This window comes from Coturnix japonica, chromosome 19 (genome assembly GCF_001577835.2).
Source record: "Coturnix japonica isolate 7356 chromosome 19, Coturnix japonica 2.1, whole genome shotgun sequence".
Taxonomy (NCBI): domain Eukaryota; kingdom Metazoa; phylum Chordata; class Aves; order Galliformes; family Phasianidae; genus Coturnix; species Coturnix japonica.
The window spans coordinates 6,608,013-6,624,783 of NC_029534.1; the positions used below are offsets into that span (position 1 = coordinate 6,608,013).

Consider the following 16,771-nt stretch of genomic DNA (forward strand, 5'->3'; position numbering starts at 1 on the left):
CTTTAGCACTTCTGGTGATTGCGGTGTTACTGACATGAAGTCACAGCACTCAGAGCCTGGTTTGCCTACGAAGTGCTTCACCTTCACAGATTGCTCCAAAAGGATTAGAGACCCCATGGGGATTAACGAGAGACAAAAAAGAAGAAGCTCCAAAGCTGTGGGGTCTGAGCAAAGCCATGGCACCAGGACTGCCCACACACTTGCAGTGAGAAGAGGCAACGCTGACTAGTCCAAATCAAAGGTAAGAGCTGTGTACAAATTACCATCCTCGGTTACAATGGAAAGGTCCTTAATGCAGTAAAATCATTAAGTCTGATGAAATATATCTCCAATCCTATGAAATGACCTATCTTTAATTTCTGAACACATGAAGAACAGCCACATCTGCCTTCAGATGCTGACCTTCTGAACGCACCACTGCCTGACAAATACTCAGTATTCATTTTAGATTCAGCTTCCAATTACAAGACTATAAAGAAGAAAACGTATCTCACTGTACTGCGTACCAGAAATGTATGTTTCCACATTAATGCCCTGTTGTCAGCATGCATCCTTAGGATTACGTCGTCTAAAAAAACAAATACTCATAAATACAAAGGCCCTGGCATTCAACAACTCCAGCCAAGAAAACTTGGAAACAATCGTAGCAGGATGTTTTTTCTATATGTAAACATCACACAGAAAAGTATTCCTGATCTTCAGGAAGAATGTGCCTGGAACACCGTCATCCAAATGTCCTCTTTAAAGAACGACCACGAACTCTACGGTTGGACGTTGGCTTCCATGGTCATGATGACTCACAATGAACCAACAGCACTGAGGCTAAGAATGGGTTTTTAAGACACACTGGGGGGGAAATTAAGTGTTGACAGATGGGTGTGAATTGAATTAAGGTCTCTGGGAACACACCTGTGAGGCTTACTCATCAGTACCAAGCTGTGTTTTGGGAGGTGCCTTTGTACACAAGCATCTCCAACCTGTCTCAGAATTGGCCTAGTTTGACTTCCACGGGTACATTCTGAGCAACAGAACCACAGACAGTTCATGGAGTTAACTCAGAAAACACTCCCAGCTTCATATGAGGCCCTGGTTAACGTGTATTAACATCAGAAGGGTACAGTTCTTCTGTGATGGGATGGAGCCCACTGCTCCTTTCCAGCAGACCTGGACAAAAGTACTGATCCAAGCCAGAACAGAACGCTTGCTATGCCACGCTCAGAAACTTCTTCAAAAATCAGCTGTGTATCCATGAAAAGAATATATAAATTATCGTATCTGACTTGCTGTTATCCACCACACTGTTACTGCACACTGCAGAGTTCTTGACTGCTCCTTGTATAAACAAGCTGCACAGTGGCCCATTAGTGGTTTTCAAGTTTATGCTAAGCGTTGCAATTTATTGCTGTCCTTTAGGTTAATGGACTATTATTTCATGTATTTATAATATATTTCTGGATTTGTTGTTAATTATGATGTAATGTTTAGATACTAAAGATCAATCAAGACCCCATAGTGTTTACAGATATATGTTAATAAACTACAAAGTACACTAGATCTCTCATGATGCAAAGTTTACTCTCTAGCTCAAGGTCAACCTCCAATTTAATACCCGCGCCTTTATTTCAGAATTTAATCTACCCTCTTCCGTCCATGTCAAGAAAAGGCAACACAGACCCAGGATTCCATTTAACTCAGGAATATTTAAGATACTTTAAATTGCAATACCACGTAGTTCTGGGAGATTGCCAGCGCTTCCTCCTGTCTTTATGATTACGCCTCCACAGTCCGACCTGAGCGAGGCAGCACGGCAATGCAATATATGGAGTCCTGCAAGGATGGGTCATTTACCAGCAGCTCCACTGAAGATCTGCTTCCAAGACTAACAGCTATTTCTGATAGGACAAAAAGCCTGGAGGGAAATATCTGAAAGTGAGGCTTCAAAGCTGAGATACATTCGCTTTTTCACATAACGGAAATCTACAGAAGTTTTTGCTACTCTTCCTTCTTTATTCCCACAGCTTGTCCAAATATAAATATAATGTTAATTGAAGTATATTTGTATTTTTTCCCAAGTTTAAGCCATAACGGGAAGAAAACAAAACGGAAGCAAGAGCAGCCCACAGAAATCCTATTTTAAAAGCAGCTGATTAAAGTGGGATAGCCAGAAGTATGGCTGATTACACAAAGAAGCACATGGGACAGCAGTGACCTTGTTTACCACTACCCCTGGGAATGACTGACAGCCCATACCCAGCCTCTGGATTTCATGTCTTCCGAAAGTTAATACTGTACTAACTTGCTTCACTACGCTTATACCACCCCCTTGCTTTCTGCTGAAGGAGAAGGAGCTATAAGGGCTGTCACAGCAGCTACGGGGCAGACACAAATGAGCTGAATGCAGTCTGCAGCCCCCAGCTGTGATGCAGAGCTGCCAATGTGGGGCTCATGTCCTCTCTGCGCACATCCACTGATGTGTGCACAAGGCAAGAGTTAGAAAACAAAGCTCACAGCTCTGCACTGTGTACTTACATAATCAGAATCAACAATTGAAAACCATTTTGATCTTCCTGGTACTCTTTCTTTCCTAGTGTCTCCTTCTCGGGCATGGTAAATTACTCCAGTAACAATATGTATATCCTTGCACATTTCACTGCATTAACCTGGATCTCAACATTGAAGTGAAACAACAATAAAGCACGAGCAGCATTACTGCATGCACACCATGCGATATCACAGAGGAAGCATACCATTATCTGAAGGACATGACTTAAGTACTGAATTATATTGAGCAGAGAGAGAGGAGAAATTAAAAAATCAACAGTGCTATGCAATGAGAGAGCAGCAGTGCTGAGGGGGGGAGAGCCAAAATACATTAGAGAACTGGCCTGCATTTGACTCTTTTTGGTCAAGAAAATTAAGGGAACAACATGACAACAAACACAAAAGAAAAACTAATACAATTATGGGCCACGCAATCTGATTTATCAGACCCACACGGACAGAACTCTGCCTCCCTCAGTACTCAAAACTGATTTCAACCCTATGAAGCCCTGCAGAACCTGGGCACACCACGGCACTCAACCCGGGACCCTCAGGAAGGGCAGCTGCTCTGCGTTAAGCAGGGACATGGAGCTCAGAGCTCTGTGCCCTCAGACAGCTGAGCAGTGGTTTTTTCTGTTTCCATCAAAGACCGATCACCTTCTCTCAGTGAGTATTATTTCATGGCTCCCCCAGGTTTTCTAATAATTAGAAAATCTCTCTTCCAGAGACTATTTCAATAACTGCAAATACATAACCATGTCACAAGACAGGAAGAGGTTTCTATTAACCATGAAGGTTGATATCCAATGTTTGTTAACTAACCAATGCTTCCCTACCCAGACACGGTACGTGACACAGGTTTGAAGAACCCCCATGAAATCACACCATGAGAAGTGCAAAGCAGCCCGTGCTCCGGGGCAGCCCATGCTGGAATGTTTTTATCATTCCCTCTGTTTACCTCTGCTGACTGCAGTCAGTTCTAGCAGCAGTTAGAGAGTCAGAATAACAAAGGTCTGACAGCGTAGAAGATTACAGAGGGCCCTGGCCAGCGGCCCACTGATGCTATCGTTACGTTTATTTGTTCTAGGTGGAGATAATACTGTTTTCAGGGATTTTTTTTTCTGTTTACAATTTAAGATCAAAAGGAAAGGATCATCAGGTGACAGCCTAACTTTCATCTGCAAGTAAACTAACTTCCTTGGCTCACTGCATGCTAAACCTTCATTGGAAGCTTTCTAATGTGCTCTTGGATAAAAATACGAGTGCAGTAAGTGTTGACTCTCAGTGCAAGAACTGCAAGGCAAGGAAAGGTATCCTTAACCAAGAGGTGTGCTGCACCCCAATTCTTCCCTTTGCAGCTGAACTGTGGGGCATGGATTCTCTAAAGGCTTCAGTTCTTGTCTGGTCTGGCTACATACAACCAGCACCTGCAATGGGCCTTCATGATGTGACAGTGCATCAAACACGCCGGGTTTTGTTCTCCTCCTAAAAAAAATTCGAAAGCATAAGTAGGTCTTAAAGACTAAAAGAACTTAATCCAGCCTAAGTGACAGAGTGGCTTCTGACTGTGTTTGCAGAAAAGTGACTTGGAAAGTTGTGACCTTCGGACTCCCATCACTCGAAGCAACAAAGTATCAGAGCACTTCACATTCTTTCCAGGCTGTTGTCCTCAAAATTCCCTCAGGAGACAGAGGTCCATTTTCCATCTTAACCCATCTTGATCCCGGTCACACAAAAAAGCCAGGGGCTTATCCAGGAACTGAGTACAACTAATACATCTAACTCAGCAGAAAGACATGTTGGTGACTTAGAGACACTGCTTGAGTGCAGCGAATCGATCAGAAAACACCATTATTAAATCACAACACTTGCTTCTTTTTCTTTAATAAGCATTAAGCGTGCCATGTAATCCACTTGAGGGGCTCCTGTGTACAAATGACAGGGCAGGCTCCTGGCAGACAGACAGACAGACAGACTGAGCCCTGCCTGCCCAGTGACCCCCAGGGTGGAGGTGAAAGGGGCAGCCCTGCAGGAGGGGATGCTGCGGGGCTGATGTGTGGATTAAAGCACTGCTGTAACTCCAGGTGTTATATATGTAAGTATAACCTGGGAACATCAATGCATGCAGTTCTCAAACTTGTGGTCTCAGAGTGATGCGAAGCTGCTAGAACCATTATGCTGCACCAGTGTTTTGTCTGTGAGCTAAATAGCTTTGTATAGTATTGGTGCCAAGCATTTGCTAAAAACACGCTAACTAATCAAAAAGCAAGAAAAAAAAATCATGCATCAGAAAGAGGGGAATCTGGGAAAATACATGGTGATGCACTATGGGCAGAACCTCACATATGAAAGCAGATTATTTCAGTATAGATATTCAAATACCACATATAACAAGGACATATGATGACGTTTAAGCAATTTATAACAGGAACTAACTAAACAAATTCTGACACTGATAATCACTCATGTCCATCAACAAAAATTAGAACTTTTTATAGCTCCAGTACAGAAGGTGACCTTTAAGACCATTGGCCTTGATTTGCAATTAGCTTCAAACCAGGGGGAAAAAAAAAGAAGTCTGGTTGCAAATGTATAAATGCTGTTCTGACCAAGAAAGGAGGTACAGAGGATTCCACAGAATATCTTCAGTGAGAATTTTAAACTGAGCAGCCTCCAAAATTCTCGTATAATGAAATTTATGGAACAAAAGAACAGCACCACACACCACCCTTCTTACTACAGAACTGAAGGCGCTGCTATTCCAAAAGCAGAAATATGCATCGTATTATGCAAATGTTTTAAATATGTACATTGAGAACTCGATGTACCAGTGTGATATTGTTGCTGGATAGTTCAATTATCAGGGGATTGGTAAAATCCATCAATATGCGTGGGACTGCTTAGAATTTTCTCTGTTTTATACCATTCCAAAAGCTATACTGTTCATGTCCCAGATGAAAACTATGTGGCAAATGTGGAAAAAAATTTACTATGTTGACCCTGAGAACGTTAACGCAATACCTTCATACAGAGGGTAACGCTATATCCCAGAGACTTCTATCAATAAAGGTTTAGTCTCAAAACACATAATATTTGCTTTCCAGTGTATGCCTTTAAAAATAAATGTATCAGCTATAAAATACAGAAGAACGTCTTTGTTCCTTCTGACTGGAGCGATACACTTTGGCTTTGAATACTGATTATAGGATATTTCCGATTTTTTCTAAGCAAGCAAAACAAGAACAACACACTGAAGACATTATATCACACACTAATAGATAACAAAGCATATGTATGTACACAGATTTGCAATATTTGGCCTTTTTTATTCATAAAAACCATTTACGAGATATTTACTATATGTATTATCCTACATAAAGCACCATTTTGTTTCCCGAATTTCATCTCACTTTTCACACTGGCTGTTCTTCCCTATACAGGAAGGAAACCATTGCCTGTAATCGTACTCACATTTTGCCAGCACAGTAGCAGAAGACCTTTTAAACTATCAGGAATTTAAATTCACACAGACTGAAACGTTATCGAGCTCTACTGCATTAAGTAAAGCTATCACCTTTGCTTGCTAAAGGTAAGGCAAAAAAATCTTAAGGGCAACTGTGCAACCCATAGAAAAAAAATGAAGGTATGAAGCAACTGTAATCAGGGTACAACAGCCACCCAGGCTTCCAGTGTCAGGGTCATCATCACAGTGCCCGAGGCTTCTCCCTGTCACACTAGTTTACATCTGCCAGACTGTCACAAGTCTGTGCTCTCAGTGTGTAATTGCATCAGCAAGTGCAATACTCATTTCTTACCCTCTGGTGACATTTTTATTTATGTATTTAAAACAGGTTCTTCAACTGTTACTCAGTGCTACAAAGGTGAAGCTCTCCTGATGCCTAAAAGCAGTGCAGTGAAGGATCCAGCCATAATACATCACACTGCTGCTGTCACAGCAATGCCAGCAAATGGCAATTGAGCAGCATCTCTAACTTCAGTAAAACAAAACAACCTAATGAACATTTTTTAATTGTACATTCAGGGTTTTTCACCTTATTCTAAGCAAGCCCAGTTTAATCTTCCATCTTTAGGAACAGGATTCTAATCGGAAAGTTAAAAGTGTACCCCCTCAGTCTCCAGCAAGTTCCCCCATTTTGCTGAAGTGTAGATAAAAGTTAATTACAGTCTTTGGATTAACTTTTGCTTTCAACTCTCCAGTCGCCTTTCTTTGGCTTTTACCACCAAAGTCAAGCAAACCCTGACAGTTGCTTCACAGGCACTAGACAAATGTTACATGAGAAAAGGTTAAGTGCAAACACAGCTAATAATCTGGGCTCTTTGGAGGTAGAGTCATATCTGAATAAATCTGACAGCACCTCATTGTAAAGGGCAAGAATTTATTATTGTCCAGGTTAAACGCTGTGCTCTTATCCTTTTTGAGGCTATAACATAAGAAAGGCTCTTTCTGTGCTGAAACAAACATTAAAGTGCCAACATACACAAAATGTATAAGGTGTCTGGGGATTATTCTTCAGCAAATAGTTCAACTTACTTTGGCTTCAGTCTCTCCCCTGTGAAGTGTATACAAATGATGGACGGCACTTTGTGATGATGACCAAGGATGTGTCAGTATTTGAAAAACATGGAAATCATGGCCTAATGTGTCAGTAGTGACCAGCAACATCCCTGGGTAAAAAAAAAAAGAAGAAATAAAAATAAAGAAAAAGAAAAGCACAAGAGATTAATCACTTGAAAAGATGCTTAAGGACGTCTATCTAAAAAGCTAAAGTGTTTTACATTGTGGTTTCTGGAAACAAAACAGTTGCAGGAAAATTACTGAATTCAAAGAGATTCATTTCATAAAAACGAAACAGAACTTCAACCTACATCATGCAACACCATCGCTGCTGATAAAGTACAGCACAAAGCTACGAAAGGCAACTGAGAAACCTGTGAGTATTTCAAGCCACAGTGGGAGTCTGAGTGACCAACATGTAGAACTGAAGCGATGAGTCCTGCAGGGAATCACCAAAAGAGCTCTTCACAGTTAGAGTCTGTATACAAAAGATTGGTGTTTTCCACAGGAATTAATTCTGGACACAGAGCTGCTATGAAAACACAGCTAAAACAACCTGTACCAAAACAACCCTGAAGAAGCATCTCTTTACAAATGAATGTGAAAGAAACTGTCTGATTTATGGCTGGAAAGGCAGCAAATCAGAGTTGAGAGCTTTCAAGTGAAATATTAAATTAGGTACTAACTTCATTGAAAACAGGTCACTGATGGATGTACTGAAATGATTAAATTAGGAGACCAGCAGAATCACAGTAACTTCTATGCGCTGTTTACTTTTTCTTCTTTGTATGTCAGTCCATAACTCATTTCATAATTCACAAACACATATTTAAAGTGCCTTCATGTTTCTATACCAAACAAAAATACTTTTGCATATGGAAGTATGGCTTTATGGCATAATGTAAGACTACAGCAAGAGAACTTCATAGCTATTTTTCCACATATAAATGTCTACATTAACTCACTTATTAATAAAATTAAGGAAATTATCACCCCAAATAAACCTCTAACTTTATCAACTTCAGATGTAAAGCATTTTAAACATGTTAATAGCTACATTAAAGCATCTTCTAAATAACCGTCAGAGTATCATATCCACTACAGGAAACCAGGAGCTTTCTGCCCAGTTCAAGTTGCATTGGTTCTCCACTTAAAACGACCGAAGTCTTTTATACTGCAGGAAGAGAATTTAGACTTCCACGTTTTACCACGTTCATGTTCTCCATTTTTTACCCCTGACTCCACGGCTCATATTTTTTTTTTCTACTCACTGCTGCCTAACAAATATATCCAGTACAAATTCCCAACCCCCCACGTTATCTCTGAAGTCTGGTACAGTATGTGCCACTTCTAAACTTTCAGAACTAGACTGGGAAAAAAAGCAAATTCACATAGAGAGCAGCAAGGAATCACTCCCTCAGTTAAGATTAATTAACCTTCCAGCAGAACCACTGGTGTCCTCCCACTGGGTCACTACCCTGAGCACTTTCCCTCCTCAATAGCCCCAAAATCTCCCTGCCTTTAAGCTCATATTGGAGCCAAAGTGTTGATGTTTTGGACCCAGCAGCATCCCCAAGTACGCTCCAGATACACCAGCACAGCACCAGCACAGACGCTGTGCATGACCACAGTGCCTGTTTCACTCGACCACAGCTCTTGGAGATAGAAGAAACTTGTGAAGATCAATACTTTAAAGAATGAGTCAGGCCAGCAGAAAGGTATTGAACCACAGAGAAATCCAAACTGCACGTACAGACAGATTTGCCTACGAAGCTCCTTTTAGCTTGACCACTGTGCTGGTGGGGCTCAGGCAGAGCGTGAGGCCACCCACGTCGCTCACAGCCATTTATTTCCGCAAAATCACGCATACGCAGAATCTTAAATATCTTAAACCCGACCTCAGCAAGATTCTCTCCAGGAGACATACTTTTACTGCTACAGGCTGCTGCCCCGGTGCCGAGTGTTAGAAATGAAAGAGAGTTTGTTACGGAGCTCAGAAATCCACGAGTGCATTTGGGTATTGTGTTTGGGCGGTAAGGCATGTGAGTCGAGGTTGGTCTGGATGTTAATGTTGGCTTAACTGGCAATTTCCTTGATTTGTAGTGACTGTGTTGATAGGAAATACAGCTAAAGTTGCTTAAGTGCAAGTGAGCCAAGTCTTTAGTGTGGGATTATGCACACAATTTGCATTAATTCTGTTCTGAAACATCACAAGATTCACTTCCCTCCTAGTGAAGTGTGCGGTCCTCGATAATATATAGCGTTACCAGTGGAGAAAATTGGAAGCAAATAGAGGGGTTTGTGTACTAGAATTAGGCTGACGCTATTACTGGAGCGAGGATATTCCATAAGACCTAATTCTAAGTATTTATTTTTTGCATCCCCGTCTGCCTCTCCTCACACATCAGACACTTCTCAGGGAGGCTGAGTGTGCTTTCCATCCTCTTGGCCTCTGCCTTAATCCAGAGGGAAAGGAGCCCTGGAGAAAGAGAAGCCAGAGGAGATGTGCCCATGGGGCCTCTCAGCATCCCGCAGCCGGCCTCGGCAAACCTGGAGGCTTCTCTCCCCAGAAGTCTTTTGTAAATGCACATGCAGAATGCACCCAGAGATTTGAGCACAGCATTCTTCACGTGCATCCCGTCACATGGCACAGTGCGATCGTAACAACATGGTGAAATGAGCCAACAATCTGCCTGGGAGCTGGAGGCAGAAAGCTGCATAATAATCAGGAGGCAGTAAGAACACAGGGATCACCACATCGCATTGACCACCACACCTCTGTAGCTCTTAGTTTCCAATCCTGGCTGGAGGATGCAGGTGCCTGCAGATGGACTGATAAACTCTACAGCCCACAGACCGATATAATCTCACCTTGCTCCTTACAAAGGTATTTTTCCAAATCTGTAATTTCTATTCAAACATCTACCTGCAATTCGGATCACTGCCTTGTGATGTTGACACTGCTTGGCTCCACAGCAATGTGCTGTCCTTGCCTTGGGGTATTTTGGGTCTTGTGTGGTTTGGGGTTGTTTTTTTTTTTTGCTAGCTTGAAGAACAGAGGTGAAAGAGATTGTATTTGTGGGTGGAAATAAATTGGCTTAAAAATAAAGTGATGGGTGGCATCTGACTTAACGATTTTGCATGTCTAACAGAAAATCCTTCTGTCTGTCACAGATGGAAGCCAAAAGAAAACAGGCCCTTTGCTTCTATTAGCAATTATTTCTTCAGGAAGCTAATGGAGAAGATTTCCTACAAACATCTGCCTCTGAAAGACAAATATACTTGCAGAGCTGTAACAACACAGATATCCCAAGCACAGCACCACGGGTGCAAAAGAATACCCAGTTATAAAACTGAATTTTCAAACATCTTACTACTGTTACTCAAGCACTAAACCTGACGTTTCAGGAGATGGGAGGTGTGTTTTGGTGCGGTGTCCTCCACCTCTCATTGCTTCACATAGAGAATCACAGCTGTAGATTCCTACAGCACAGCGTTCCTCTGCCCACCCCACTGACCTCCAGACACAGCACTGACCTCACTTTCTCTTTCATGTGCAGGAAACTTCAGCTCCACTTTCTCAAAGACTTTGTGACAGTTTTCTCAAGAAGTTGTTTAGACGGAAATAGGGGTTAAAGTTATCATAAGCTCATTCCAAAATGTTTTCCTCGTACGATGTACTTCATGTATTAATAACCACAGATGAGAAGTGAGTAATTCTCAAGGATTTCCTGCTTATTTTTCAAACTGGCATTAATCCCTGGTTAACAGATACCATCTGAAATCAATAGAACATCTTACATGTACAGAACCCACAGAAACCTATGTGCCAAGCAGACAGTAATTAGTAAGCACCTTCCAGCAAAGCTGATCTTATTTTAATCCATAGCGTGAGGTGTACAGTTAGTTTAAGTTAACGACTGCTTTACTGTGTGGTTTATCAAATCCATAGAGATGATTAAAACCCAGTTTAAAGGGACCTGATGTCCTAGATGCAAAAAGAATAACAAAGTTCCTGCAGCTCTGTTTTACCTGACAGACACATCTGCCTGCTTCCCATGCATGCGTTTGGGAAACGACATGCTTCTTTCAGGACAGAAACATTAAAAAAAATAAAGCAAATATATGCATAAAAGGAAAAACCCGTACAGATGTAGACCGTGGGTTAAGAGCTATTTATGCAGTATCAGAAGACTAAACCAGACTCTGGCCTGGCCATAAACTAAGCCCACGCCCTAAATGAGGTGCCAAGCCACAAAAAGCATTTGCGTCAACTGGGAATACAAGGAAAAGAAGGACTTCTAATTATAGGGCCTGGAAGCGGAAGCCCAGAGTGATTAGGAGTTGAGGCGCTGCTGTATGTTTATCTGGGAGCTTCCTCTTGCTAGCTCTCAGCCCGGGTTTGATAGATGAGGGTTGGCCTAAAGGGTGGGATTGGAGCTGCTGATGGTACACAGAGTCCTCCACAATCCGAAGGAAACTGAATACTAAGGCTTCTGTGGCCTTGTAGGAACATAACTCTTTTCAGCTAGGCGTCAGCTGGTTAGCCCAAAAGGCAAAATTAGAGAGCAGCAAATCTCAGTTGGGTACTTGCTATAAAATCTTTGAAACCTTAGCAGCCTGAGCATCTCCACCACATCCTATTTATAACACCTATCGAACTGCATTGTTTTTTATTATATGCATACAAATGAGATGTGCACAATTTCACCTTGGGTTTAGGTCTCATGAATAAATACACTTAAAGTAATGTCACCTTTCAGAACAGCAGTTTCTCTCCGCCTTCCAAAGCAATGCCATTTTGTAATCGACTGCTGAAGAGCTCAACGCATTCGAGCTGTGCTGGACTTGTTCTGAGAACACTAAGAGCACACATTTTGGGAAAGCAGCCATACAATTGCATAAAGAACACAGGTATTTACAGATACACAACTCTGACATTTTCCTGCACGCAAAGACCTGCACAGCCCCTGCACAAATATTCCATTTTACAAATAGTGTTTAAAATATAAGAGCAACTTCCCAGATACATGGGTATTTCTTTTAATAAGAGGACAGACACCATGAAATATTGAAATATTGTGCTCTGTAGGTTTCCAAAGCCAGCATCAGAGCATGCAGAGGAACCACACCGGTTACAGCGTTCCCAACTGCCTGCACACTCACTCTGCATCCTTCCCCTCACACTGCTGGGTGCACTGCTAGTCCTTTCCACAAGCCTCAAACCAACCACGGAAGATGTGACCAAGCCTATACAGTCTGTGTTTTTATGAAACATGCAGCCTACCAATGAACAGCAGCTTTATTTCTACTCACTTAACTCCTCTATGAGGCTGATACTAATCAAAATATACCCAACTATTAATGCTGCTGAGCCCGTGTATGCTTCCAAGTGTAACACAAATGGCATCACTACAAAACTTGGTCTCTGAGAGCTGAATTAAATAAGGAAACCCTGACCTTATTGTAATTCACTGAGAAAAACCAAGCACATAAAGACACCTAAAAAAATTGAAGATAATTATTAAGAATCAGCAAAAGAAACAGAAAACGAGTTATCTTGTAACTGAATAATTACCAGTGAGTGCACTCTGGCGACTGCTCTGCACTTTATCAGGACAGTTATATATTTAATCCAAATATCTGGATGTTGGGGTGGATGTATAGAATCCACCAGACCTTTGTTATGCCTAGCAGACAGCTCAGCAGTATGCTTTATGGCTTAATACTACTCAGCAGTTCCAAACACTAACTGACTACAGCTGATGGTCCAATAAAGAGTAAACCTCGATCAGGATGGGTTTCTCCCTCCCTAAGCTAAAGAACGCACACTGAGGGCAGCAGAGTAAATGAGGGCAAAAGATCAAAGAGAACAGACTCCTTTTCTTCCAGCCCTGCTTGTAACTCCTCCACAAGGGACACAAATCCACAGCCACCACCGTTACAGTGGTGTTTGAGGCTTTGCTCCAGTCGCACAGACTGCAGTAAATTTTTTACTGCTGAAATATATTATTGTGTTTTTCTCTTCTAATTGGAATTACAATAAAGTGAATGTTACAGAGGGAGGACAAAATCCTGGCCTCCTTGAGGTCTGCGGAGCTTTTGCCGCTACATTCAAGATGGGAAATAATTCGACCCTTTTTATATATTCACATGTCTTTAATGCTAAAGGGCATTAACAACTCATTAACAATGCCTGCTGTGCTAAATGAGTGTTCTGATAATCATTTTAATGTATTCTAGAATTAATTACAAACCTATGAAGTACTAAAACAGAGTAGATTCACCATTAGTGATACCTGAGCAGACCAACCTCTACAAGTGCCCACACGTCTCTTCAATAGATTCAATAGATATTAAAACTCACCTGTTTTACTTGTGACTAACAAATTCTAATAAAATGCAAGACTTCTGTAAAAAGGTGTGGAAAAAGAAATCTATATAAAAGTTAGTTAACATGGGCTCCATTTAAACATTCTAGGAAATACTACTGCTGCAGTCCTTCCTTCTGGCTTGGGGGGTAACTTTCTTTAGAGATAATAGGTCCGGTGCTTGGATTAATAAAGACAGCTTTCAAAAAGGTTAAGTAGTGATTAATTTAAAACACTGATAACCGTATCCTTCCAAAATAAAAAAATGGGAGAATTAACACCCTGTACAACACCAGCCCTGGTCATTACATCCCTTTCACCCACATAAAACAAAGACCCAATTACTGACTTCCATATACATATACACTTCTCCCCAGGTTTAAGATCCTTTTCCATGTACTTCCAGGGTAAAAATTTCAGGGAACAAAGAGAGATTTCATTTCAGACTCCTAAAAACAATACTTACCTAAATCACAGCTATCTGAAATGGCTGTGATTATTTAACAGAGAATTTGTGGGTTTAAAGGAATATGTCTGCAGAATGAAAATGGGTTTCCTGTAGGGGACCTTTAGGTAAAATGGGGAAAACAAACAAACGAGCAAGGGTGGGATGTATATCACTAAAAATTTTAAAGTACAGAAGAATAAACATGGAAATAATTTCAGAAAGAGGCCATTCTCACTGACATCAACCTGCCTAATCACTATGAGACTATCTGTTTAAACCACACCTTGTGTTAAAACTAACTGCATTTTTTTGTTAGGTCCTCTTTTCTACATTTTGCAGCAAAAAATACCCCCTGTCAATGGCTTTCAAGCTACTGATCACAGGCTCTCACTTTCTCCCAAGCACGTGCAATCCTGTGACAGCCTTTGCAACTGTAATTCACTGAGTACGATGCCATTCTGTTATTTTTAATACACATCTCAAAAGTCAAAATAGAGCAAAAGCAAGGAATTATTCTGTCACTAAATAACTACTTGTTAGCTTATTTTACTCCAGATGACACATTCAGGAGGGCAATGTTCCAAAGCAAGATCTATCTTGCAAACTTGTTAAGATAGCTGTACTTGTTACAAAAGTCCCAGCATGACTGATTGCAGGAAACCAGTGTTTCAATACATCAATTTGCCATTATAAAAGACACCTCCAACCCTGAAGTAATCTACATGCTTAAAAAAAGTCTGATCACACAGTTTAGTAAGTAGAAAACACAAACAAACCTGTTAAACTGTATGGCACTATCAACGCTTTCCAACAATCAAATCAGGTATTTTTCTGCCCACTTGCTCCAAGCAATGGGAAAGACTTCTGCAGGGACATTCCAATTTAAACCTCTTTAACTATTAACTCAAGGCCACCATCACATTTCAATATAGAACATTTAAATAATCAGAGGAATTTCAGGTCTGTTAAGGGTGCAGTCAGGCATCCCAAGGGGTATACAGCTTCATCTGTTTCACTGCTGATCCAACATTAATTTTCTCATTATTAATGGACGGAAAAACTCTTTTGTAGCCGAGGAAGCGTAATTATTTAAAATGTAGATGCGTTGCACTTCACAGCTCTCAGTCACTAATCTGGTAGGAGTAACACTTTTGGAAAGCAGATAATTTACTTACCACATTTTATAGAAGAAAAGCTGATATTTATGAAGAACAGCACTTTTGGTCTTTTATTACCTTTTATAAACGTTCTCTCTGACATTTAAATAACCATAACTAACAAATGTAAGCACAAAAGGACCTGGGTCTGACATATCACTCCATGGTTTCAGCAATGGAGTCAGAATCCCCTGTAACATCCTTTGCTGACACAGACTTGCTGCGTGACCTTGAGTGGATGGCAGCTTCTCATCCTTTTAGCTTACTTAATAGTAGCTCTCAATCCTTAACATTAGAAGCCTGAAGTTCTTACAATTCATTTTAAATGTACCTTTCTTTTTAACCACTCCTACTGCAATAAACTGGGTTGAAACTGCAGCAATAGCTTTGATTTCTGTGCTTTGTTTCCTATACTGTTTGCAAACTTTTTTTCTAACCTCTTCTCCTTGCATTGCTGGAATTAGGCCACTATTCATTCAATTAACTACCCACAACTTGAAAAGTCTCCCACTTCTTTTTCACTGAGAACATTTCTTCCTCTCTTCACCTGTTTCTTTGAAATCTTTCTTAACATTAATAATCTCACCCTTAACTCAGCAGCAATCGAGTCTTACATACAAAATCTTTCCTGCTGTATCTACAAACTTTCTTGGTCAAAACAACGTGTTCCAAACTTGTAAGGTAGCTGTATGAATTTACACATCTGTACACAGTATGTATTAATTGTATATAATGCTATTGATATATGTTACTTAACATATAGCAGAATGTACCTCCCCCATCCCATAAATTTAAAAGCTGTGCTACTACCAAACTGAAAGTGTACTTAAAAGTTATAATTATTGTATTTCTATTTCTTTTTAAGAGTTTGTACCAAAAAACATTGCTTTTAATTACACCCCCCCAGATGGTGAAGAAGAACATTACAGAACCCTGCAGCTGACAAACTTCTGCGGACACACTTAGGATGTGAACAGAAAAGCTTGTACTCAAACAGGCCGTCCCAGAAGACCACCACCACGCTTCTGTAACAAAGCGCCCCTCCCAGAGGCTGTAAGTCCAGCTCCTTGCTTCAACAAAATTGGCAACTGAAACACAAGCTCTCAAAAAATAAAATATAAAATCCAGTACAGGATAATTCTCATCTTTCCCAGCTACCCACAGCCACCTACTGGATTTTATGCAGATACAGTTCTTGGCAGTGAAGCCTTCCCTCCTCAGAGTAACTGAGAAACAAGACAATGCTTGCAGTAACAGACACAAACGATTTACATTTCAAGTAGGTGCATGAACTTCTGCTCTTTACTTGACTCTCAGAGCAATCCTCAGAGTGTCTGACTGATGGGGGACAGCAAAACCAAACAGCAGAAAGCAAGCAAAATCCTGACGTGCTGCAATCCATGACTGGCCTGCAGCACTACAGTCACTGTGTCTTTCCACAGGAATCCATGCCCAGGGCTGTGCCATCCAACCAAGAGAGGCCCAGACACCAGGCAGCCGGTGGGAGCAGGGCCTGCTGCTGCTGCTCAGGCACAAGCACTGCTGATGAACATGGGTGGAAAAGGGAATTCAGACCTACATACCATTACCCGTTTTGACTCTCCCAGGAGCTCAGTCTACCTTCCAGAATCATTCATGAGATCAGTGCTCTTGACCTCATGCTTCCACAGAAGAAGAC

The 16,771-nt window shown here is 41.1% G+C and overlaps 1 protein-coding gene across 10 annotated transcripts in view; it reads right to left on the reverse strand.

The window, feature by feature from the left end:
• Positions 1-16,771, reverse strand: part of BCAS3 (BCAS3 microtubule associated cell migration factor) — a 299,242-nt gene that overhangs the window by 206,122 nt on the left and 76,349 nt on the right. For all 10 annotated transcript variants that reach the window (XM_015880750.2, XM_015880748.2, XM_015880754.2 and 7 more), the window contains exon 14: positions 7,094-7,227. In XM_015880750.2, coding sequence (XP_015736236.1) covers positions 7,094-7,227 — 134 coding nt within the window. The remainder of the gene's footprint in view (positions 1-7,093; positions 7,228-16,771) is intronic.